Below are 27,064 nucleotides of genomic sequence, written 5' to 3'. Positions count from 1 at the left end.
TGTAGACTCACGTTGTAAATCTTAGAATGCTGGGTGAAATTAAGAAAATCTCAGATTATATCCAGTCAGAAGAATTGTAAAATACCATACTATATTAAAGCAAGTTAAAATACTGTTGACCAGGATTGATTCAATTCCAATGCACATCTTCCTGCACATCTGTACATAATCCATATTATAGCTACATCAGTTATTTTTTAATTGCTATAAAGCTCATATAGCATAAAATTAGCCATTTTAAGATGTACAGTAAGTAGCATTTAGTATGTTCACAGTGGTGGGCAATCATTACCTTTATGTAGATCCAAAATAGTTCCTTAACCCTGGAAGTAAACCTGGTGCCCATTAAGCTCTCACTCCCCATTTCCCCTTTCCCCTCAGCCCCTGGCAACCATTAATCTACTTTCTGTCTGTGGATTTACCGGTTCCAAGTATTTCTTATAAAAGGAGTCATATAGTATGTGACTTTTTATGTCTATCTTCTTCCACTTAGCATAATGGTTTTGAGGTTCATGCATGTTGGTAGCATCTATCAGTACTTTTTTTTTTTTTTCTTTTTTAGTGGCTGAATTAATTGTATGTATGTGCTACATTTTGTTTACTCATTCACTCATTGGTGGACTGTTGGGTTGTTTCTACCTTTGGCTATTGCAAATAGTGCTACTAGGAATATTTGCCTGCAAATACTTGTTCGAATACCTATTTTCATTTCTTTGGGCTGTATACCTAAGAATTTAATTGCTAAGTCATGTGGTAATTCTGTGTTTAACTTTTTAAGGAATCTCTAAACTGTTTTCCGTAGCGACTGTGCTATCTTACATTACTGCCAACACTAAATATTTATCCTGGGATCCTGAACTGACTCTGGGGTTTCCAGATTAAATTCTCAACAATCAGGACTTTTTATTTTTGGATAATACTAGCGTATATTGTTTCATGAAGATTTTCAAAGGAAGCCTATGAAAGTGGTCCGTTTCTAAAGTTTGTGTTTGAGTTTCTATAATTTGTTATGCCATTGATCCTCTGGCATCTGAACAGAATTTTTAAGAACAGTGTTTTAAAACTGAACTTGCTGTTACTTAAATTAAAATACCTATTCTCTTCTTGTTTCGTCTTTTATATCTAATATGTAATGCTTTTGAAATATTGAGCAGACTTAGAAATGAGAGAGTAATTGATACATAGATTGTTTAGAGTGGAACATTCCTGAGTAGTAATTTTCAAGATGTTTTTTATTTGACTGACAGGAATTTTACTGCATAAGTATGTGGGTTATATCCTTCCAAGTTTCCAGTTGGGTACATCTTTTGTTTCTTTTTCTGTTGGTGCAGGATTTAAAGTTTTAGCAGCTTAATCATGTTTTCCAGTCATTTAATGCACTGAACTGGTTTCTCCATGCTAAATTGCATTTTTAAATTGTTTTAAATATGGTTTCTTCGTTTTTACGGAGTGCGGTGGACCACTGTCAGTGCCTCACAAACTGCTATTGCTCTCCATGCTTCCCTCCAACTTTATTCCTATTGGAAAGAGTCCAGATTTTGTTCTAATGGTTTTTTCTTCCATGTGCTTTGGAAAGGTTAGTCTCCCAAGACTTAGGGTATAAATAAAATTATTTTTCTTTCTTTTAAAGATTTATTTATTTATTTATTTATTTATTTGGGGGGAGAGAGAGAAAGAGAGCACGCGCATGTATATTGCATGTGTGTATTTGTGCACGCAAGAGCAGGGCCAGGAGCAGCGGAGAAGCAGACTCCAAGCTGAGCAGAGAGCTTAACCTGGGGTGCTCCATCCTGGGATCCTGGGATCATGACCTGAGCTGAAGGCAGACACTTAACCAACTGAGCCATCCAGGAACCCTAAATAATAATTATTCTTAGGGAGTTAATCCTATCCTCTATGACAGTGATGGGTTTAAGCTGAAGAACTTCCATGAAAGTTTTCTTCATTTCTTAAAAAAAAAAAGAAAGAAGTACGTACAATTACAAATTTGTCCTTCTTTACTAGAAAAACATGATAGTTGGAGCTGTAGTAGCAGTTGTGGAAACAATAAGAGAAAATTAAAAGAATCACAGAAGCATTACTGAGCCTCTGAATTTGACCAAAGACTGCTCTGCCTCCTCTTGCTATGTGAGATACTAAATTCTTCATCATTTGAACCATTTTTTAATTGGGCGTTCTGTTACTGATAGCAGCCTAACTCATACCAAACGAAAGATGAGAAGTATTTAGTATTTTGTTAAAATGGGAAAAAATTGATAATATACTTTACCATTCTCACATGTGAAACTCAAGAATTTTATAGGTAAGAAAAAAGGAAAGACTTTTTTTTTTTAATTTTTTATTTATTTATGATAGAGAGAGAGAGAGAGAGGCAGAGACACAGTCAGAGGGAGAAGCAGGCTCCATGCACCGGGAGCCCGACGTGGGACTCGATCCCGGGTCTCCAGGATCACGCCCTGGGCCGAAGGCAGGCGCCAAACCGCTGCGCCACCCAGGGATCCCAGGAAAGACATTTAATTTAAACTCTTTACATTTACAATTGAGGTAACTATAGTTACCTTGTCTATCATATAAATTATAAATAAAGGTGGGGTTTACCTGAAGGAAGAAACAAATTGAAATATTCACTAGTTTGTCCACTTATACCTATCAGCTTAGCTACTCAAGCCTGTTTTTGCCTGAAAGTAGTTTAGTGGCTTAGAATATAATGCCCAAACCAAACCTGCTGAATCAGAATCTCTTGAGGTTTGGCTTAGTGATGAGTTCTCCCATGATTCTGAGACGACTAGTTTTTGAATTTAGGAACCACTGACTATAGGGCAAATGTCTAAATTTCTCAATGGTTTGGAACTCTAAATACTGCTACATTTTTTTTTCCCTGGCAATAAGAAAGTATTTGAATTTCACATTTCAGGAGCTAAATTAATACTAAAACATTGACTGTTAAGGATATACAATATATGTGAAAGTACTGTTCTGGCATTTGTTCTTTGTTTTCTCTGCACTATTTATTTAGCAGCTTTATGTAGGTAGCTAGGGCAAATATTTTATAATTTGAGAAAAGGATTTTTTTTTTCTATTTTATGTACCTAATCTGCTTTTCCCTAAATATATTGTCTTACACAGGATTCTTGTTACAGAAACCAAACTCAAACTTATAGGCAAAAAGAGAAATTAAACATCTTATATACCCGAACTCTATAGATGGCATGGGTGCAGCTGGGCTGGGGAATGGCAGTAAGGTTTAGAAGCGGTGACTCTAACTTTGCAGGATGTTTGCTGCTTCTCACTGCTGATTGGCCTCATTATCTCAGAACTGATTCCACCCCAGAGATAGAACAGTGGCTGCTAGCAGGTCACAAACCCCATCCCCACAGTTTCATCACCCTGGAGGATCTCTCTTGAATGACTGCTTTGTAACAGGAGCTGTGCCGGATACTGGAAATACAAGGAACCTGGACATCTGAGAATTCTAATAGTCTAATGAATATGGCTGAGCTACATACATTCCTGAATTTAGGGACATTGTGGTTATACTATCTTCGTTGTACTAACAACAGGTAGTAACCAGCACTGTAAGTTGGGAAATCTGTTAGGCTCTAAGAGTGACTGGACTGAGAGTGGCTTAAACACAGAGTAGTTCATCTTCTCAAGTAGAGCAGTCTCAGAGATAGTCCTTCTAGGATTGGAATCAGGGCCCTAGATCTTTCCATCTTCCTGTTTCTCCATCCTAACATGAGACTTCCTTTGTCAGGATGACTTCATGGAACAACGTAGCCATGCTTACGTCCAAAAGGAATAAGATCAGAGGATCAAAAGCATTTATTTCCTAGCTGAGTCAGCTTCTTTCCAGGGGTCCCACAAGACACTCTTAATTTATATCTCATATGGTACAGCTCATTAACATTGCCTTACCTAGTTGCAAGAGAAGTCTGGAAACAGAGTACTTTAGTTGGGTGTGTTGCTACCCTTAGTGAAGCCGAGCAAGAAAGTGGGGGTGGTGAGCAGTGGGTGGCAGAGACAGTCATCTCACATTAGCAGCGGTCAAAGGATGGCCATATTGAGAGTTCACTGGCAAGTTTTCACTCAAAATCTAAACAGTAATATGAACTGGGTCAAACCAGTTTTCAAGTTAGTGTCAAGTCTCACTTTCTTTCATATTCATTTGTTAACTCAATAATATATCTCTAGAGAGCGGAGGCCCACTTAGATTCCAGCTTAGTGCTTTTATTTGTAGAGATGATGATGTTAGTAAGCAAAACTGCTTTATAGGAAAATCTAGTTTCTCAAGGACATCTGTAAAAACCCACTAGCCCTCTGTCACTTATAAAACTTCTTTGATCAAAACACTCTTCTCTTTTTAGTAGTTCTCCATGGCCTGTCAGGTGATACTCAGGCCCCTGTGATGTTCTCAGCCTTCAGCCCTTCTCTAGACCTACCTTTCTCTAAAACATTGCATTATAACCAAGCTAAACTAATTATCTCATTCTTACTACAATATTTTTTCATCATTTAATTCTCTCCAGATCCTGCCCATCCTTTATGGTTCATGCTGATAGGCCATTTGTACTTACCTCTGCTTTTTGTTTGTTTCAGAACCATAATAGTTCCTTAATGAGCTCTAATGTATCTAATGTGTCAAATACTGTTGTGAGGGCTTTAATATATGTGTTCATTTAATCCTTATAAAAATTTTTTGAGGAAGGGGCACCGGGGTGGCTCAGTGGTTGAGCATCTCCCTTTGGCTCAGCTTGCGATCCTGGGGTCCTCAGATTGAGTCCCATATCGATCTCCCTGGATGGAGCCTGCTTCTCCCTCTGCCTATGTCTCTGCCTCTCTGTGTCTCTCACGAATAAATAAATTAATTAATCTTCTTAAAAAATTATATGAAGAAGATACTATTATTATACCCATTTTAGAGATAACTGAGGCACAGAGAGGTATAGTCATTTTCCTAAGGCCTAATCCAAGATTCTGACTTAACTTTCTGGTTCCAGAATCCATCTATGCTATTTCAGCTCATATTCTTACTTATATTTCACTTATATACTTATTTACCCACAACTAGTTTGGACATTTCTTTTTCTTTTAATTTCTCACAGGATCTAGCAGATGTTTCTTCAACAAAAGAAACCATATCCTCAATAAATATTTACTGACAGAATTTAAAAATCTGTTAACAGTAGTCAAGAAAATTAAATCTCAACTCGTTTGTTTGATTTTTCTTTTTAATACTGTATAGTAGCATGAATAACATTTCCAATAAACTTCCAAAATATGGTGTTTTCATTTCAAAGAAAAAACTTAGGGGTCAAGGAATTTGTACAAATGAGATATAAAAACAGACAAAGATAGGGCACCTGGGTGCTCAGTCAGTTGAGTGACCCAGTCTTGATTTTGGCTTGGATCATGATCTCAGGGTTGTGAGATCAAGCCCACGGTCCGGCTCTTGCTGAGCATGGAGCCTGCTTAGGATTCTCTTCCCCTTCCCTCTCTTAAGATGAAAAAAGAAAAGAAACAAAGAAATTATCCCTCCTGTGCCAGAAATGCAAGTTAAAACCAGTCTTGTTTTTGGTTTTAAGGAAGGATGCTCATACTTAATAAAACTTGGCTTTGCGAAACAAATGATCTTGATTGGAGTTATTGCCATAAGAACACCTGATGTGTTTGTTATAGCTGGGGCTCAAGGGTGCAAGAAGAGCACCTGGCCCTAGGGACCCAGATACAACAGGTTCAGCCATTTGCCACTGACAAAATCCAAAAGCAAAGAGATATGTGATGAAACAAATTTATTTCAGTGAGCCAATACCAGGAAGATAGCAGACTAATGTCTCAAAGACTGTTTCTGAATGCTGAAAATACTTCTAGGCTTATGTAAGGAAAATATGAGACAAAGGTTAGTGGGTATATACAGTTGGGCAGTAAAGATCAGGTCATCATTGTCTGGGGGTCAGTCATTTGGGGTCTTGTTGGCTGTCAGAGTAGTTGTTAATTGCTTGAGGGGGTTGTTTCAGTTCCCATCACAGGATGCTTTGTCTATCAGGTCTTTTGCCTGAGTTAAAAGATACACCAGAAGGAAGAACTTAATCAGTTAGAAAATACAGACTAAGGTCAAAATGGAGATAAAGTCCTTTTTCAGTGTAATCTCATGATGAGAAAGCAACAACTTGAGAAAGCTTTCATCAAGTCAGTTGTAGATATCAAAGTATCTATTAGGCCCAACGCTTGAGTCTCTATAACGTATTCTGTCCTGCTCCCTAGCAGTAAAACTTTTAAAAACATGTATGTTTTCAGGGTGCCTGGGTAGATCAGCCTGTTAAGCATCTCACTCTGGGTTTCGACTCAGTTCATGATCTCAGGGTCATGAGATCGAGCGCTGCTAGGGCTAGGGCTTGTGCTCAGTACAGAGCCTGCATGAGATTCCCCACTTCTTTTCCCTCCCCCATGTACACCCCATCCCCCCTTCCTTTCTCTCTCTCTCTCTCAAATAAATAACATCTTTTTTAAAATGCATGTTTTTTGGACACCACGGTGTCTTAGTGGCAAAGTGTCTGCCTTCAGCTCAGGGCGTGACTCCCATTGGGCTCCCTGCAGGGAGCCTGCTCCTCCCTCTGCCTATATCTCTGCCTCTCTCTCTGTGTCTCTCATGAATAAATAAATAATCTTTAAAAAATTTTTAGAAAAATGCATGCTTTCTTGTCTCCTTTCAAGACTCTCTTATTGAGTAACTTAAGCCGACACACAAAGCAGCTGTTCACTGTTAAAAAACAAAAACACAAAACAAAAGAGCCTGCTATTTTACCAGCAAAATGAGTTTGTTTGGGAGTAGGAGAGGATTGCAAACCAGGACCAGCAGACTATGGTAAGCCATAGGCAAGTGTGGAAAATAGAAGAGAAGGGCTTGCTTTCATTAAAGAAAGGACACTGCTGGGAGGAGCTGTTATACAGAGTTCAGGGTGGTGACAGCTTCTCACCTACTGTGTGTGGCAGTTTCTCATTGGCTGGGCTGTTGCTGGACAAGAAGAAATTCTTCCTCCTGCCTGAGGTATGTAAAGTAAGCTTCCTCCTATTTGGGATGTGAGTGGTAGTGCATGAGAACACCCCCTTCGGGGCTTCCTGACTACGTTTTAAATGAGATTTCCTCTGTTTATTTTCACAAAACCATTGTAATAGTTTCTTTGAGGCCATTTTTTGATGATAATGAAACTGGTAACACTGATATATGTTTGATTTTATTCCTGCACCAAAAACAGACTATGTATCTTCCAGGTAGATGGTACAAGTGTAGAATTGACTTAGTCCTTGGATAATATATGCTTTGTTAGTAAATCAGACTCTGAGAAAACCACTTGGATTTTATTATTTCTTTCAGAGTGAAAATCAATAGGTAGCAGGTAGAATATACGCCACAAACTATCATTCAAAAACGTATACCTGGAAAAACAACAACAAAAAAAAACAAAAACAAAACAAAACAAAAAACACGTATACCTGGGATCCCTGGGTGGCTCAGCGGTTTGGCACCTGCCTTCAGCCCAGGGTGTGATCCTGGAGTCACGGGATCGAGTTCCGCGTCGGGCTCCCGGCATGGAGCCTGCTTCTCCCTCTGCCTGTGTCTCTGCCTCTCTTTCTGTGTCTCTCGTGAATAAATAAATAAAATCTTAAAAAAAAAAAAAAAGTATACTTATCCAGAGTTGAAGTTAGGACCTAGGCAAGGAACTAAAGCTTAGCTAAATTTGTATTTGTTTTCTCAGTCCTATAATTTGGTTGTTGATTTATTATATCATATTCATCAACATGTTCTTGAGTCTGAATTTCTTTATTGTGCCAGAAATTTAGATTATCTTTCATAAACACAAGTACTTCCAAATCCAGTTTCCTATTAGTTACCATTACACATTTAAGTACAAAATTAGTAAATTTAAAGTTTGTGTTGTGCATTGGTTGCACACATACACTTTGACTTGGAATTTTTCTAGAATTGTAATAGTTAAGGTAAAAATGTAAAGATTCTAGAGCCCATTAAAAAATTCACCACTCAAAATCCAGTTTTTTCCTATCAAGTGAAATTGTCTTCAAGCATGCTGAGATGAGTTCAGATATTCAAAGGAGATATAAATATAACCAGACATCTCACCTGTAGCTCAGAAGTTGACATGTCATATGATAATAGAAGGGAAGAAAGATTGATCTGTTTTAATGTCAACAGATTGTATCTTTCTTTGTATTTACTTACATAAATGAACTTACTAGAATTAGTCCAGTCTCCATGGGTATGTATCTTCTGTTTATTGTGCAAATTAGTTTATATATGTCTCTATTGGCAGATTCTTTGAGATGGAAGTAGGTATGACTGCATATTTTGTCAGTTATGCTAATCGTTCTTGTACTGAAACTATGAAAGTCAGGGAGATTGAAGGAAATCTCTCTGATGACTTAACATCTGAGCTTGACCTAAATCCTATAAATTGATGAGATACACAGGTTATGACACTTCAGATGGAGGAATTTGTGGCTAGTAATCTCATACAAAAAGTGGACAGAATATAGAAAGGATTAGAAAAAATAAAGGGAGTATAAAAAGGCTAAATCATCATCTTGCTAAACTGGCCTTCAAGAGCCAAAATTGTTAACTGATGACCTGAGAACTGGATATTTTCAAATAAGAAGGCTCTGAGTTCTGTTAGCAAGCAAGTATATTTTAGTAGCTACCGCTTCCTGGGGAGGAAGATTCTAGTGGCATGAAGGACTTTCATTATAATTGGTCCCTTCCAAAGCAGGTGTTTATGGATTAATTTGATTCTTAAATCATTCAACTCTTCCAGTTTTTTCCAGGAGATTGCTGTGTTGTGAAATTTTAGTTCTAATAGAAAACCGAGGTGATAATACAGAACAGCCCTTGAACATTTCTTGGGTAGTAAATTGAGAATGTCTGAACTGTTAATGTCAGTGTTGTTAACCTTAAAAATAAAATCTGCCAGTTATTTTACCAACAAAAGAGTTTTTTTGGGAGGAAAAGAAAATTGCAATCCAAGACAAAAACAAGCTGTGGAGAAAACCAGCAACAAAGGAGGAATATGCTTTGTTGGGAAGGATATTATAAACTAAAAGCCCATTGGAGCAACTTGGGAGTTGGAAGTATGGTGGCTTCTCATTGGCTGAACTGTTGGGGTTTTAGTTTGGGTGGGGTGGGGGGAGAAAGCCTCCCCACCCAAACTGGTTGCAAGATAAAGTCCATCTGTCCAAGGTCTAAGTTCCTGTTGGGTCTTTAGTGGACCAGGAATGGTAGCGTCAGTGAGCCCTCTTGTTCAAATTGTAGATCCTCACAGTTAAAAACCAGAAATAGACAAGACCACTTATGCTCTAACTGAAACCCATCATTCTTACTTCTTTATTGTTCTTTATTGTTCCTATTGTCACACTTTCTTGAGTAATTGATGAAGATGTTTTGCAATGACCAGAACATTAGAGCTACCAGAGATCAGAAAAGCTCTGATAGCAACAGAATGCCTAGAAGACCATACTCACCCAGCATGTCCCCTTCCCTGCCCATAACCTTGGGCTGAACACACTCCACACCTACCCATGATCACAGCCTCCCTGCCTGCTCTCTTCCACATACCTCCACCCCTTACAAAACTCTAGGTGCCAGGGCGCCTGGATGGCTCAGTCCACTAAGCAGCTGACTCTTGGTTTCAGCTCATTTTATGATCACAGGGTCTTGAGCTATGGCCCATCTTGCCAGCAGAGGTTGATTGTTAAGGTTTGAGCCTGCCACCTTCCCTGGGTACCAGCATCTGAAATAAATGTCTCCATTTTCTCTTTTTCCAAACACTGGTCTTTTGAGTTACCAGCTTCTCTTGCAGTGGGTTTGTCCGAGTTTGTTCAGCAACAATATTGGCAAACCTAGCCAGGAGCTATGCTTTTCAATTTGTCCAGCTTCCTCAGGATTCCATGGAACAGAGCAGTTGGCCACACGGTGTACCAGATCTTACCCATTCAATTCCTGTGTTAGTGACCGTGATAGATTATTCAGTAGGGGATGAGTGTTTCTGGTGCCAGGACCTCCTGGCTCCATTTTAGTGAGGATTCCATTACTGATTTTCACAGTGTCCAATGATGATAACCAACTTAGTGTTTAGAAGTTGGCCCAGTGTGCACATTGATTGTCTTGGTGGTACAGAATTTGTTTTTATACTGATCTTCAAGTTGTGTGGGTGCTTACCTATGCAGTGAATTCGTGGGACATTGGAGATCCCTCTCAGGCTACCAATGGGTGTGAGTTTAATTTTTGTGGGTTGATTCACTGTCTCCCTGGTTACCACCTTTTAACAGAAGATAAGGAGGATATGTGAGAGAGAGAGACACACACACACTGTTTTGTCATTACTTTCAATGTACTTTTATAATTAGTACTACTTTGGTGTTTTCTCTTGAAGTCATGAAATAGAGTATGATGCCAAGATAAATTAATTTGAAAATTTGGGAAAAAGGAAAAGGAAGCTGTTGGTATTCTTACTTTACATTTGTGTGACTTTGTGTTTCACTATTGTATTGTGATATGTGTAAGAAATGTATTTGGTTTTTGTTCCTGGTTCCTGGCACAAAGCTCCTCAAAACCCATGGAATTTCCTGAGTAATAAGAGTACCTTTTGTCATCGTAAGGAACCCTTTTTGAGCTTATACTAATGAAGTGATTAAGAGTGGGGACCCTAGACAGCCTCAGGATGGGTCTGGTCACCAGAAAGACCAAATGATTAGAACTTTCAGCCCCACCTACTGACATCAGGGAGAGGGAAATTGGGGGACTCTGTACTGCAGATTAAGCTCCATAGAAAATTTTGAACAGTAAGATTTGATGAGCTTCCAGGTTGGTCAGCACATGTACTTACTGGGGAGAGTAGTATACCCCAGTTCCATTGGGACAGAAGCTCCTGTGCTCAGGACCCTTCTAAGCCCTCCTCCTTGTACCTCTTCTTCTGGCTGTTCAACTGTAGCCTTTATAATATCTTCTATAAGAAATTTTAAACATGAGTAAATGTTTCTGTGAGTTCTGTGAACCACTCCAGCAAATTAATCAAAGCTGAGAAGGGGGTCATGGGAACCTCCAGTTTATACCCAGTGGATCAGAAGCACAGTAACAACCTGGATTTAAGATTGTTATCTAATAAGTGGAGGCAGTCTTGTGAGACAGAGCCCCTACTTAACCTCTGGGTTCTGACACATCTCCAGGTATATGGTGTCAGAATTGAGTAAAATGCTTGGTGGTGTTGCAAAAAATATGCATCAGAAACATGCATTAGTGGTCTTCTCATTATACTAGTGTTTTTCTGATTTGAAAGATTTGAATTATTGACCTAGGAGATAAAATCAGTAATCAACTGATGGAACATTTGAGTGCTTTCTCTTATCTAGCACTGTTAGTATATGGAAGAGATTGGTAGATGTTTCTCACCCATTAAGAGGACTTCTCCTTTGAGTGTTAGGATGAGTAAATTGGCACCAAATTATGGAGACAGTTGTGTGCTTGATCAGGTTGTTTGGTACTTGAGCTTGTTTTGCAGAGTGAAGGCTGGTAACCAGGTTACATAAGTTAAGATCAAGGGTAGCATTTCTTTTTTTTTTTTTTTTTTTTTTAAGATTTTATTTATTCATGAGAGAAACACAGAGAGAGGCAGAGACACAGGCAGAGGCAGAAGCAGGCTTCAGGCAGGGAGCCCGATGTGGGACTTGATCTTGGGTCCCCAGAATCAGGCTGAAGATGGCCTAAACCACTGAGCTACCCGGGCTGCCCAAGGGTAGCATTTCTAAGAAGTGAGTAGTCAAGAGTTTAAAATGCCACTGAGAAAAAAAATTAAAATTAAAATTAAAAAAATAAAATGCCACTGAGAAGTGAAGCTAAAAGAAATGAAAAATGATAGTCATCAGAATTGAATTCTTAGTCATTATCACAAATATTCACAAAGAATACACTGAAACACATTTTTTGGTGGCAAATATTTTGGAGGCCTTCATGAGGCCCTCATTGGGCTTTTCTTCTGTGGCTTTTTAATGAAGCATCCCCTGTAGCATAGAGCTACCTAAAAAGGGAATCAGGATTTTTTTTTTTTTTTTTTTTTTGGGAATCAGGATTAATTTAGATTTAAGATTTCCTACTGATTTAAAGAAGTTTACTAGCTCTGATATAGTAGTGGGGCATACGTCTACAGATCTGCCTCAGCTTCCTTTTCTAAAATGTGGTTTGGGCAGAATTGAGAAAGCTAACCTAGCTATTGCTGACATTTAGGAAAAGCAGAACAGAATCTTATAAGGCATTTGGGGGAATTGCCTTTTTGGTATATATTTTTTCTCCTTAAATGAATAGTTTTCTCAGTTAATTGGGCACCTTTTTATAGGTGTAAAATTTAGATTGCATCTTAAATTTGTACTTTTACAACTACTACCTCTAACTGAAATCGCTTCTTGAAATAGTTAGGCCAGCTGTCATTTACTTTGTTAATAAGCCTTTTCCAGATTCCCCCAGGCACTTTGCTACTTCCTCTTCAGTGCTCTGCGAATTAGGTTATGCTATAATGATCTGTTTACAGCTCTCTTTTCCCTATTAAACTGTCAGTTCCAAGATACTCTAGCCTGAGAGGAAGGACCTTCTCTCATTCCCTCTTTTTCCCTTTGGAAGTCCTTGTAAGCTGTAGGTGAGTGATGAGGGGGCCTGAGCCTCTCAGGTTCTAGAGAAATAGTGCAAGGTGCTGGTAACTTCATAAGACAAATATTTAGTCAACTTGTTAGTTCTCAGTATTCCTGTTAATCTTCCAGAATCTTGACAGATTTCTACTGCTTCATTATTATTGTTTTTCTCCTGGCAGCCATATACAGAACCACTATGTCACTGTGATTCTACAAACATATTACAGAAGTGTCTGCCTTTGCATAGGATAATTTTATAGCATATACAACAATGGATACACCTAAACCAGATCTGCTAGAATAATATAAAACTTCCTTCTTACTATTTTTAGCGATGTTTTGTTACAACTAACTTGATAATGAGAACAGTTGAAGACTTTATTATATAATAGAAAGTTGGTTTGGTTTGGGGGTAAGGCTATGATAAACTTAATACATTTTAATCTCCATATATTCTGTTTATAGGTTGTTAGGATTTGTGTCATATAAAGGGGGCTTTGGGATTTTAAGAACTGTGGGGAAAATTGTTGACTTTGATGTTTTCGAGAATGGGTTTTGTTTTCTTTCTTTGTATAAGAAATTTAAACTGAACATAATTGAGACTATAGCAAAACCTTCACTTTGAAAAACTCGGAAAGATCATGAATCACTACTTTCCTAAAACATATGCAAACCCTCTGGTTATAACAAACTGTGTTGGCTTGCTTGTCTGTATTTCAAACTACATGATGAAACAATTTTGTTTTCTCAACTTGAGATGCTATTTTTAATTTTTGCTATAGCAGTTTCATATGAAAGGAGTGTTTTAGCGCCAGTTTTATGTTACATGCTAGATTTAGTTGTAAGACAACTTACATTGAGGTTACTGAATGTTTTTATGACATTAGCATTCCTACAAGATATTTACAATATGTTTTGTAAAATGGTTTGTTCATGTACTCATTTAAGAATCACCATTTTGGGCGAAGGGCATGAAATAACAGAAGAAATACGATTGGTCATTAAATATGAGATAACATTTAATTAAGCACTTGTTAAGTGGTAGGCACTGTTAAACCTTGTGTAATTTTTCTCATACAATTCTCACAAAAATCCTGTGAGGATTAAATTGTTATCTTTATTTTCTATATAAAGAAATAGAGGTGTGGAGAAGCAAAGTAACTTGCCTGTGCCCAGAGTACTATTGAGAAAAAGAGCTTGACTCCTATCTCTGACTCCAGAGCCAGGTGCTTGTGACCATGAAGCTGGACAGCCTCTGTGAATGGGCGTATGAAGAAAGGCATAATGTCACTTGTGGTTAAAACACAAACACACACAATTAGAACTGTGTGATGGCGTGTGTTTTCTATCAGATTTGTTAAGAAAAAAAGTAATTGTTGATACCCAGTTTGTAGGGAAAGAAAAAATCTAATGCATTGGGATACAAATACAAATTGTTACCTCTTTTTGGAGGATAAAGCATGTAATTGTTACCAACACAGCTAAGCAGGAAAGCACGAAGATACCTGGACAGTCATATACATTAAGTATTCTCTGTAATAATAAAAAAATAATAATAAAGTGATTAGTAGGAATCAGGTTTAAATAATTGTGATGGGTAGCCATCAAAAAAGGAAGAGTTATATTTATTGACATGGGAAAATGTCCGTGGCATATTGTTGAATGAAAAGAGCAGGTTGCAGACAACATTTATTAGTTTGATTTCCTTATATTGAAATAGGTTTATATATGCAAACTCTGGTCTACCAGAATGTAAACAACTGGTATCTTTACTGCTAGATAGTATAATTTAGTGATCAAATATATAGGTAGTAGAGACACTCTGGGTTTGAATCCTGCTCAGTCATGTACTAGCGTTGTTCCATATCTACTCTGTCTTGTTTCTTCAGTAAAATGAAGAACTTCTGTTACTGGTTTATGAGGCTCAGATAAGTTTGTAAAGTGATTGACACAGTAAGTGATCAATAAATCTAAGCTGCGGGATCCCTGGGTGGCTCAGTGGTTTAGCGCCTGCCTTCGGTCCAGGGCATGATCCTGGAGTCCCGGGATCGAGTCCCATGTCAGGCTCCCGGCATGGAGTCCCATGTCAGGCTCCCGGCATGGAGCCTGCTTCTCCCTCCTCCTGTGTCTCTGCCTCTCTCTCTCTCTATGTCTATCATAAATAAATAAAAATAAATCTTTAAAAAAAAATCTAAGCCGCCATTGTCATTTCTGGGTGGTTGAACACCAGGCAGTTTTAACTTTATACTTTTATTAGTTGAATTGTTTTTTAAAGATTTTATTTATTTATTCATGAGAGACAGAGAGAGGCAGAGACCTAGGCAGAGGGAGGTGAAGCAGGCTTCCACGCAGGGAGCCTGATGTGCAGGACTCAATCCCAGGACCCCAGGATCACGCCCTGAGCTGAAGGCAGACACTCAACCACTGAGCCACCTAGGCATCCCTGTTGGTTGAATTTTTGAAATAAGTATGTATCGACTTTGGAAATAATAACAACAAAAAATATTTTTAGAGGAGTCATTTAAATTGATCTGCTTACAGTTTTAATAGGAAATGTCTATTTATTTTGAGCTAAGGTTATTTAAAACTACTAATGGGATGTTTTCTTCAAGAGTTGTTTGCAACCATAGATGCTGATATTTTACCCTCTGCCATATGCCAACTTTAGAGAGAATTGAAAGCATATTTCACTCTTATGGCTGGCAGGCATGCATAATCACAACAAATTCTTCCTAGAGAAGCTGCCTGAATGTGCGGCTGCAGTGACATGTTGGTGCGTGATGTCATCCCGGCGTCAGACTTGCAGAGTGGCAGGCTGGCCTGACAGCCACAGTGCATTTTCTTAGTGCTTAGTCCCCACAGTGCTCATTTGGGAGCAGCTCAGAGACAAAGGAGTTGAGTCTGGTTTTTATTCCGGTGTCATTTTTGCCTATAGTTGAATGTCTGTTCACAAAAATTATTTTGATGAAGGCTGGTGAGTAATTCTTGTTACTTTTATATATCATGGCTACATGAGCATTAGGACTTTTTTCTCAGGTTAATGATCCTGTGGGAGGTAGTCTTTGTAGCCCTGGTGCCAGGCATAGTTCCTAGTGCACAAAATTGACATATTATAAATGTTTCTATAACTGAACTATTATATTTCTGTAAAAATATAAATACTGCACATCATTAGGTTTTCAAATGATGTGGGCATTTTAAAATGTAATATTCTTTTTAGTCTCTCCTTAACTTTAAGCTACATAAATGCATAGTAGCTGCATATTGCTTTAAAGCCTAAAGATTTTAATGAAAGTTTTTTACATTTATCCTGTTTATTTTTTAGCTTATTCAGAAGAGAAGCGTGTGCTTTGGGCCTTTTTAATTTTTTTTTATTTTTATTTTTTTGTCCTTAAAGAGAACTAAATGGATAATTCTCAGATATTCCTGTGGAGATGTTAACAGTTTTCATTACATAATGTTTTTACTAAAATGTATATTAATACTAGTTTAACAATTGTTCGAAGCTGGTATTTATTTAAGTTAACTATTTGGACTGTTCAGTAATGTGATTCAATATAGGAATCCTCATTAACTTAAAATTTGAAAACAATATAATGGTAGGAGATTATTATATAAAGTTAGTACTGCCATTGGTTAAAAAGCTGAGCAGTATGCCTTAAAAGATTTATATTTGTTAATAATATTCAGGTTTCTTTGAGTTTCACTCTGTATATTGATTTAGTTGTTTTGAAGGCATTAATTTAAGGAGTGGTTAGGTTGAGAAAAATTTTTGTTTGTGGCTATTTTGCTTTTAATTTTCTTCTCCATTTTGAGGAGATGAATGGTATTATTTTAATTTCATACTCTTTGTATGGTATAAACTGAAGCCTTTAAAGTCCTTTACATTTTGGCATTTCTGGTGTAATTCTTTTAATGTGGATTCAGTACCAGCCTTGTGATTTCAAGGTTCTTTAGAAGAATTTTCAAAGTTTTCTCTTAAAGAATAGGCACTTTCTTTCTACTTTTTTAAGTCTAGTTAAGGAAAGGGCAATATGGAAATTCTTAATATTTTAAATATTTTCACATCAATTTTCTGAATGAATAAGTTGCCTTCTATATTTTTTGTGTGAATTACATGATTAAGTATTGAAAGGAAATTATCTAAGTCATCTTTTTCTATGCGAATGTACAAAAACATCAAATTTAAGGAATTTGCAATCACTACCTCATATTATGATTCCTAGTATACATTATACTTCTGCATTTGGAAGCATAGAAATAAGAGAAGTAGGGTCTCAAGTTCACTTTATTTGACTTGACAGCCTTAATTCAAGATGCCCGGTTTTTCCCTTGAGTTGCAAAATTTTCAACTGGAAGCTGAAAATTCTGCCCAAAGCCAGAAAATTTAAGTATATGGAGAACTCATGAATATTTGTATTCCCTTAAAAAATTTATCTTAAAATATTTTAACATGGTTTTAAAATAGCCTGTATTTTAAACTTAATCAGAAAGTTACTATAGTAACGATGAATTGGAATATATTCAGTATATATTTTAAACAAAGATGTTTTTGAGGCACTATGACATCAGAGGTCATTGGCTTAAATGCTGCTGAAGTTCAAGTGACGGGAAATTACTTAAACTTCTTTGTATGAACAGGAAATTAAATCTGGCCAAAAAGCTGGGGGGTGGGGTGGTGGTGATGAGCAGAACTGCAGCAGGAAAATAACCTGAAATTGACATAAAAGTTTTACTGAAGTCTAAAGCTGTAGAGAATAAAGAACTTGTCTGTTTTCTGATGAATAAGGTATGCTTTAAGGACCTCTTTCCATCAGTACTGAAGCCTGATGGAAAAGTATAATTGTGCTTTTCTTCAGTAAAACTCAGATGAAATTGTATTTAAGCTACTAATAGTTCTGAATGTATATTTGTTTCCTAGTGGTGTGTGGTACAAAACCTTGTGCATTGATTAAGCAAGTTAAATGAATGAGGAGAGTTCCTTGATCCTTGTATTAGAGGGATTTCATTTTCACTATGATTATGAAAACCTACTAGTTATCAAACCAATATAGCCTGGTACTCTTTTAGAAGAAAATGTGTCTCTAGAGTACAGTACTGCCATCACCATGGCCAGCAGTGACCACTGATTTCATTGGTTGCTCTACTCTAAGAAGTGGGCTTTACCCTGCCATTCTGGGTCAGATTTCTGTCCCACTCCCGCCTCAATCTGTAAGTGAGAAATTTCTCAGTACTCAGGGATAGTGATTTGTTCACTAAATAGAATCTTAATTAAGTGCTGTGTGCATCACATAAGTGCATTGAACCTTTTCAGAGTTATAAAAAATATATTTGCTCCGAAGAATGAAGCAGATACATTGCTACAAAACTTAAATAGTAAATGTCTTATATGTAAGTATGTTGTTACTCAAAGCCTAGATTTTCTGCCCCATTTCTATACCCCCTCCTTTCAATCTGTGCTAAATTCTAGCCACATCTGACTGGCCACTCCTGATCTTGAGGCTCAGTTCAAATGGCAGCCACTTCTGTGACATCTTCCCTGCTCTTCCTCTTGCTAATAAGCAAGATCAGTCCCTAATTGCTTCTCCTTCTTGTATTTTGATTATGGTTCTATGACTCTGTTTGTTTGTTTATAATGTTACTAATAAGGCTGTGTCACCAGTGCCTGTCTCATATTGAATGAAGTATTTAAGTTACACAAAAATATAACCATTTTGAAAGAAAAGCTACCCTTTTATTGTTTGTTTACAAAATCTTTGTTTCATACAGGTATTGTTTGACTTATTAGTAATCTTTTTGTTCTTGAAGTGATTGTTCAGATAAAACTCATGTAATATCAAAATGACTAAATACTATTCAATGATAAAATGTAAATGTAAAATTCAGTGATTACTGATATTTTTTTCCGTTTGAATTGAGCTATCCTGTCAATTTGATGATTGGAAAGAATGTTTCATTTACAATAAAATAACTGGATCTGGAAATTATGTGGTTCTTTATGTGTAGGTTAGAATTTGGTTAACTTTTTAAAGGTGTTATATGACCACATACAGAAGAGATAGTGCTTAAATTCAACCTTTTCTAGTTTGTTGTTTGCTTCCTTACCAGTGATATAGTAAACTTCTATTTAATGCATGTTATAATAAAGCATTAGCAATTGGGGTTCATTAGGGTGTACTAGAATTGCCTGAATTGGGCAGCCCCGGTGGCGCAGCGGTTTAGCGCCGCCTGCAGCCCGGGGTGTGAACCTGGAGACCCCAGGATCGAGTCCACATCAGGCTTCCTGCAGGGAGCCTGCTTCTCCCTCTGCCTGTGTCTCTGCCTCTCTCTTCGCTCTCTCTGAATGAATAAATAAATAAATCTTAAAAAAAAAAAAAAGAATTGCCTGAATTAATGCAATTCCAGGTTATATATTTTTGAATACCACGTTATTGCTTTTAAATGCTAAGATGAATATTCTAACTACTGACAAGCTTCTGAGTTGGAGTTCCGCTTAGATTTATTAAAAAACTCCATTAGACTTTTGCAAATAAAGCTTTTTTATACAAGTGACTGTAATTTTTTAAATAAGTATTCTTTTAAACCACTATAATATCCCCTGTGATCATTTTTGTTCCCTTAGGTGGCTTTACAAATGCCTTTTTGCATAGATTATTTAACTGGTAGACTTTAACTTTAGATCAAATTATTAGGTTTCTCATTCATTAAATTATAGTCCTATGCCAACCAGTGTACTTCACATTTAAGACAGAGCAGAGAGCCAGCAACTTTGTAAAGCAAGGAAATAACATTTTAACTTTTAAAAAAATCTCTCCTAGTACATTCAAATTTAGCTAATATTTAGTGAGTACTTTGTTAAGTCCAGGTAATACAGCCTTGTGCTACCAAGTACTTGATTCTTGCAAAAGTCCTTTGGGGTAGAGTTTGTTATTGTTGTTTGGCTTTTGGTTCCCATTTTACAGAAAAAAAAAATAAGGTTCAATGAGGAGGATGGTCTAAATAGAAGAGAACCTACTTAAAATGTGAATTTGAAAGCTGTTAAAAGAGTCTTCAGGACATAAGAGCCTGAACTAGGACAGTGATAGAGATAGATGTCTTTAGTTGTATATTCTCATAGGGTGATTTCTGGGTAGCAACCAGAATTGTGACTTTCTTGAATACTTGGCAAGAAATTACTTTTGTGGGTTAGTGTGTTTATTCTAAGAATCATATTTATTTTAACCATTAAATGCCATTTAACTTTCCCATTTAAAAGCTTCGTAGAGTCACCTAAATAACCTAGGAGTGAAAGAATTATCTCAATTGTTTTAGAGTTTTTTTGCTTATAATGTAATTTATCAAGTGATCTAAAATGTAACCTTGCCATAACATTCAGAATATCTAGCAGTTATTACTGTGATAGGTAAATTTTGTTTATAACTAGCATGGGGTTAATTGAATTATTCTTGCATTACTTCCAAAATTATTTAAAATCTACTAAAAAGTGTTTATATATTGTAAATGAGTATGTTGGTTTTATTTGAGGTTTTGTTTAAAAGGTGATTTAGAAATTATAAACAACCCAAAACTAAAACAGGTGAATTTGTATGTGAGCCTTATATTTTTAATTCTTTATTGTTCTTACTCTGTAATAATGCTTTCATCTCTGTACTTGCAGCATTACATCACATTCATATTTTCCCACTGGGAAAAGCAAAATTTTCAGTTCCTATGGGATGCTTTTGTAAAACCCAGGCTTTACAGTTGCTGCTATCTATACTTAAATTCTTTGGTACCTGTTATAATTGAGAAGTGTGTGACCACGTTTATGATTATGTTGTGATAATTTTGTCTGAGCATCTAAGAGTGGGAAGTGATTGTATAGCCTTAGAGAATAGGAAGATAGAAGAGAAATGGGAAATCTAAAATTAAGTTGGAATTGAGAAAAGTTTGATTACAGTGCTTCAAATAGACTTGGTCTTGGGGTGATGCTAGGCAGTGAGGTGGAAGGAGGCAAGATGAGAAGTGGTGAGGGAGAAGGTGTGTCCCTGGTCTGCAGAAGAGGGGAAGGACCTCTAAGGAAGGTATAGTGTTTTGTTTTAGTACCATTGAGCAGAAACAGAAGATGTAGAGCAGAACTGAAAAGTCTCATTGGCCCAGAGAAGAGTCAAGACAGGGGCAGGTTTGAAAGGTGGGGATCTGAAAGGACACAGCTTAGGTCCAGGCCTCAGGGCTGCTTCTTCCTTATTACCTTGTTGCGAGCAGTGTGACTTTGTCAGTTTTATAAATGCTGTGAGCCTCCGTTTATTCATTGGTAAAGTGAAGATAGTAATATCTCCCAAAAGTCTATGTGAGGATCATAAGTACAGGTGTGACAACTGTGTGAGCCACACTCACCGTCATGCTTAAATAATAGCGATCGTTAAGGTAATGATTTTAATTCTAACTGCTGGGAATGAGGATGAGTGAGGTACTCACAGCTGAGAAATCCTTTCTTTTTTAATCCCCTCCCCAAATTGGAGATGACCCATTTTTCTAAATGCTGAGAGGAGAGAGGAGAGAACATAAAGAGTTAAGACCTTAAGGAGATGGTGGGTAAATGAATCACTGAAGTTTGGGCAGGATGTCTGGAAGCAGTTAGTTCTAAGTTAAAGGCAAATGGTATTTAGAACGAAATGCGAGAAAAGGAAATATATACTTTTCATGTTTTGCAAAAAAAAAAATTACAGCCTTGTAGATTGCTAACTCAGTGGTTATTTCTTCACATAACTAAGGTTTAAGAACTGAGCCTCTCAAGAAAAGCAGGGCACTTGTAGTGTTTTTCTTTTGTTCTTAAAACATTGCCTTTGACTGTAGTCACAGTTTCCCATGCCAGCGTATTTTCAGTTTAAAAATAAATTGCAGACATAGTCATTGTGGCAGTCAGATTTCAACATAACATTTTCTCCTTTTTATTAAAAGAAAAACAAAGTAGTTATCTCTATAAAACATTAACAAACTTAACATTTAACAATATTTTTAAAATTACTGTGAACTACGTTAGAACCAGTTGATTTAATAACTAACTCACTGCTACAAACGTTTTTAAAACCTAATATGAGACTGTTTGAGTCTCAAAGTGATAAGGCTATATGGGTTCTAGTGATAAAAGCTCTTCAATTTTAAAACAAGCTGGAGAGTGTTTTTATCTGAAAGTGTACTGAAACCAAGGGTAAATTGAGAATGTACAGTATTCCCTTTTGTTTTAAGTAGAAGGATACTAAAAATAAAAGAGTTATAAGTACACATTTGAGCTGTTTGGTCTATAGTTTTCAGACTAATTTGAGAATTAAATAGCATCCGTAGTTCCCACATCTCTTCTTCTTTGCTCCCATCTAACAGCATTGTGAATGTGAGGCACTTTTTATGGGTTGAGTCCTTGTAAAAGTATAAGTCATGATACTGGCTTCATTGCCAGAGTTGCCAGAAGAACTGCCAAACCACTACAATATCCTATATTCCTATTCTAAATTGAATCCTTTCTTCCCCATAAGGAAAACATATGATTCAGAAAAAATAATACAAAAAAAATCATACAAATGGGTTTGCATCTGAGTTTAGTAAGAGACAGTTTTCTAAAACTACATAAATTTTGTGCACAGTGGATAAATGTCAATGTTATCACCACAGCTACACATTTAAAACACTGCTAAACTGTGCTTTGTCAAATGCATTATTTGGAAGAATTATATTGGTTGTTATTGACAATGTTAATAGCAATTTTGATGTTTCTTAAATTTAAAAAAAGAATGGATTTTGTATTAAAGCAGTTATTGAAATTAGCCATGAAACAAAGGTGTTAACACACACACACACAAACACACACACAGAGGCAAACAAAGTATTCCTGGAGGAGAAAATTAACAATATTAAGAAGTATCCAGAACATTGCTATTAGTTGGCTAAAATATTAAAAATTTTTTTTCTGATGCCAAAAGCAAAAGCTACAGAAGCGTAAGTAATGGGACTAACAAACTAAAAAGTTTCTGTACAATAAAATGAAAAGGCAGCCAACCAAGTGAGGAAATATTTGCAAATCATATATTTGATAAGGAGTTAATACCCAAAATATATGAAGAACTCCTACAACTCAGTGCAAAACACACACACACACACAATCCGATTTTAAAAATCTTTTTTCCTCTTTCTAAACCCATAATTTTATTGAGGTTTCTATATGAAATGTGCCATTTTGTGCATTTTATGCATCTACTTAGTGTGCAGAAGGGAGTATTGCCTTAGTGATGTCATTGGCATCTTCCCTTAGAAGTCTCCTGCCGAAGGAAAACTAGCAATGTGGACTGAACAAAAAAATGCCTTGCTCCAGTGACCCTGGAAAGGGACACAAATACCAACTACCTTTAGTGTGCTACCATAGAGTTTAACTTATTCTTCGTATAAAAACACCTGCCACTAAGAGTTGACTCAAACCAGTAAATTGCTCTGTTCCCATAACATGTCTATAGGGCAATGTAGTTTATCAGCTTTCCCTTTTTATGTAGGCTGCTAGAAATTTCAGTATTGTTTAAAATGGCTCAGCCTCATCCAGATTTTCCAGTACAGTTACCTACATGATATATTATTTGATTCACTAACACAAGATTTGAAAAGGAATAAGGTAGGATATTCTATCTCCAGCAGACAATGTCATTTTTAATTTATTTATATCATTTGATAGAAACCTACCATTTTATTCACATACTAATTTATTCATCTTAAGATCTTTTAAAACTAAATTATTATTGAGTGAAGTAGTTCCATGGAGGCTTTAAATAAGCAGGTCGTGCATTTGATCTTCTAGTTTACTAAATTACATATCTGGTAATAGTGAAGAAGGCATAATGCCAGAGAACAAGCAATTTGTATTGCTGTTTGTCAATTTCTTGATATCTTTTTAAAAATGGCATTGATTCAACCCTTTTATCAGAGCTTTTGATAGTGCATGATCCTCAGATTGAGCTAATGAATATGACCTATTTCCTTCGGCCCTGAACTCTCTGGAATATTTTGGTCCATCTTTTTTTAAGTGTTGTTTGTCACTATTTAAGAACCTTCTCACATACTGCATTTGCTACCATAAAAACACAGCTAATCTTTCTTTGGAACTTTTATATTAGAATTACTTTTCTCATCTGTCTTTTTGACATATTAGGGGCAGAAACATTTACCAGAAGCATGAAAACCAAAAGAGATTACAACTTTATTCTTTTACGATAAATACTGAGTTTAGTAGTCCCTTCATACTCTGCAAGGAATACAGTCTAAGGCCCCTAGAGGATACCTAAGAACACAGATAGTACCAAACCCTATACATACTATGTTTTTTCCTGTACATACATACCTATGGTAGAGTTTAGTTTATAAATTAGGCACAGTAAGAGATTAACAAAAATAACTAATAATAAAATAGAGCAATTAAAACCGTCTATGCTAACAGAAGTTATGTGAATATGGCCTCTCTCAAAATATTTTGTACTGTATTCACCCTTGTTCTTTTGATGATGTAAGTTCATTAGATGCCTATGTGATAAGATGAAGTGAGGTGAATGACACCGGTATTGTGACAGAGCATTAGGCTACTAGTGACTTTCTGGGGGATAGGTCAGAAGGATCATCACTGCAGTTGACCTATGGATAAAAATGTAGAAAGCAAAAAACGATGGATAAAGATGACTTACTGAGTGAGTACTAATTTAAACTGTTTAAATGTAAATAGTTGACGGAACAGTAATCTAATGACAATGACATGCTGAAAGTCCTTAGTTCACAATTAAAGTAACAATTATCAGTGACTTATTCTATCTCGGGCTGTACTTATACTGCTCACCCTTTTTATCCTTATAAACATCTCCACTATAAAGTAAGTTTCATGAAGGCAAAGATTTTTATGTTCTGTTCACTGCTAGAGCAGTTGTGAAAAAAATAAACTAACAACCTATGACCCAGCTATTAGTACTAAAATGAGGAAACTAAGGTGTAGAAAGGTAATTTAGATACCTAACAGCCAGAGGCCAGAGCTTGGATTCAAGACTGGGTGGTCTGATAACAGAATCTGTGCTCTCAACTGCCATTATTTCCTGCTGCCTCTGTTGTCTCTAGAGAAAGACAGGGACACAAAGAAATAATAAATGTGGCTCATTCAGCGGAGTTCATTGTTAGAAGGCTATGATGGTCTAAGTTAGGCTTAACTTAACCTCACACTATTGACATTTTAGGCTTCATACTTTCTTCCTGTGGAAAGCTTTCCTGTGCGTTTTAAGACATTATTGGCATCCTGGCCACTACCCACCAGATACCAGTCCCAGTTGTGACATTCAAAAATATTACTAGACATTTCCAAATGTCCCTTGGGAAATAAAATCATTCCCAGTTGAAATCCACTGGTCTAGACTTTAGAACGTTAAAACATCACAGATAGGGGAGGGGTGCCTGGCTGGCTCAGTGGGTGGAGCATGCGACTCTTTTTTTTTTTTTTTTTTTTTTTTAATTTTTTTTTTTTTTTTTTTTTATTTATGATAGTCACAGAGAGATAGAGAGAGGCAGAGACACAGGCAGAGGGAGAAGCAGGCTCCATGCACCGGGAGCCCGACGTGGGATTCGATCCCGGATCTCCAGGATCGCGCCCTGGGCCAAAGGCAGGCGCCAAACCGCTGCGCCACCCAGGGATCCCGGAGCATGCGACTCTTGATATCAGAGTTGTGGGTTAGTCCCCACTGGATGTAGAGATTACCTAAAAATAAAATCTTAAAACATCACAGAAGTCAGGAAGTAAGAGTAGGTGAATACTGGATGTCGTGTATTTTAGGTTAGGACTTAAAAATCCACAGAGAGCTCAAAGACAAGATGGGGAATAGTTAGTTGTTCTATGACTATAAGCATGTTTTATATGTAGACCTGAATTTTATCTCTTCTTTATAAGGATTCCTCTAGAAACACAAATTTGTGTATCATCATACCTTTCCAGTTTTTCCTTTCTTGTTCATGAAAAGCATAAAATTTCTGGCAAGGATTTTTTTAAATGGCATCTTTTCTATTAAAGTTTCAAATGTACTTTTAGCAGCATAGAAATAGTTTGTAACGTGTACAGTCATCAGTTGTGTTATGATACAACACGTATGTTCCTAAAAATACCTCACTGTACAAAATCCAGCAGTGAAAAGCAGGGGGGTTTTGTAGATAATGACTTTATTAGAAGATCACTCAGAAACTTTGTTAGTGGCATGTAAAAATAAAGATAGATGGGCAGCCCCAGTGGCACAGCGGTTTAGCGCCGCCTGCAGCCTGGAGTGTGATCCTGGAAACCTGGGATCGAGTCCCACATCAGGCTCCCTGCATGGAGCCTGCTTCTCCATCTGCCTGTGTCTCTGCCTTTCTCTCTCTGTGTGTGCCTCTATGAATAAATAAATAAAATCTTAAAAAAAAAAAACTTTCAAAAAAAATAAAAATAAAGATAGGGAACTAATAAAAGCGGTTGCACAGTTTTACCATTAAATGGTTAAGAAACACAAAAATACTGCAGATACACTTTGCCTTAAAAAATATATGCAGTTTATGTCAAAATGAACATTCGGAGGGGCAAAAGGGAGAAAAGTAGCCTGGCATAGGAATTAGGATACCATAATGATAAAAAAGGAAGGATAGCATCTTTTTTTTCCTTAAAGTTTCTCCTTGCGAGTATTAAAAAGTCAGTGTTGGTTGCAAGATAGATAGAACAGAAATATACAAATTCTTTCAATAAAAACCAGTATTGCAAAAAGAAAGTAAATAAACCTGTGTATATTGCATTATTTCCCTATGCTCTGTCATGCTGCCTAGGAGGAACACAGTAGATGCTAATCCTAATATCTGGAAGCTCTAAATTATAATAATATGGCCCCACAATGGTTACCTGGCTAGGAGACCACTCCGATATCCTGACCACTACATAGATACGGGTACCCATTAGATAAGGATTTAAAGGGATGGAGATATTTAATAATGAATGGTTTAAAAAGAGCACATTCTTTTTCCTAAAGTGGATGCTATTTTCAGTTAAATTGATGTTTTTATTGTCCAAGCACTTTTCAGAATACAGTGTCTCAAAGTAAAACTATATAAAACTCTTAGTGTTTGATTTTAGAAGACCAGTGACTAAAATCCATATGAAATATGAATATGTTTATGTTCTTCAATGTATTTCTTCAAAGTATCCAATATATCTTCTTTTATCTAATGTTGATATTATTATATTGACATAAAATTAATGTAAAATCTACAAGGACACTAATATGAAACTCTTCTACAGGCATATTTTAGAGATATTGCAGGTTTGGTTTGTCACTGCCATAAGGCGAATATTGCAATAAGATGAGAAATGAATTTT

General features: G+C 36.6%; 1 protein-coding gene across 50 annotated transcripts in view; it reads left to right on the top strand.

Annotated features, from left to right (window-relative positions):
- The window catches only part of PLEKHA5 (pleckstrin homology domain containing A5), a 241,574-nt gene that overhangs the window by 109,960 nt on the left and 104,550 nt on the right, over positions 1-27,064 (top strand). The window contains exon 1 of one of the 50 annotated variants that reach the window (XM_072765910.1): positions 15,460-15,658. The exons of 48 other annotated variants lie outside the window; for them this stretch is intronic. In XM_072765910.1, the coding sequence (XP_072622011.1) occupies positions 15,624-15,658 (35 nt within the window). In that variant the 5' untranslated portion in view covers positions 15,460-15,623. Of the gene's footprint in view, positions 1-15,459; positions 15,659-27,064 lie in introns of those variants that run through there. One more of the 50 variants, XM_072765904.1, reaches the window with a different exon arrangement.

This window comes from Vulpes vulpes, chromosome 8 (assembly GCF_048418805.1).
Source record: "Vulpes vulpes isolate BD-2025 chromosome 8, VulVul3, whole genome shotgun sequence".
Taxonomy (NCBI): Eukaryota; Metazoa; Chordata; class Mammalia; order Carnivora; family Canidae; genus Vulpes; species Vulpes vulpes.
The sequence above is the reverse complement of the archived record's forward strand: the minus strand, read 5'-3'. Positions and strand labels throughout refer to the sequence as shown.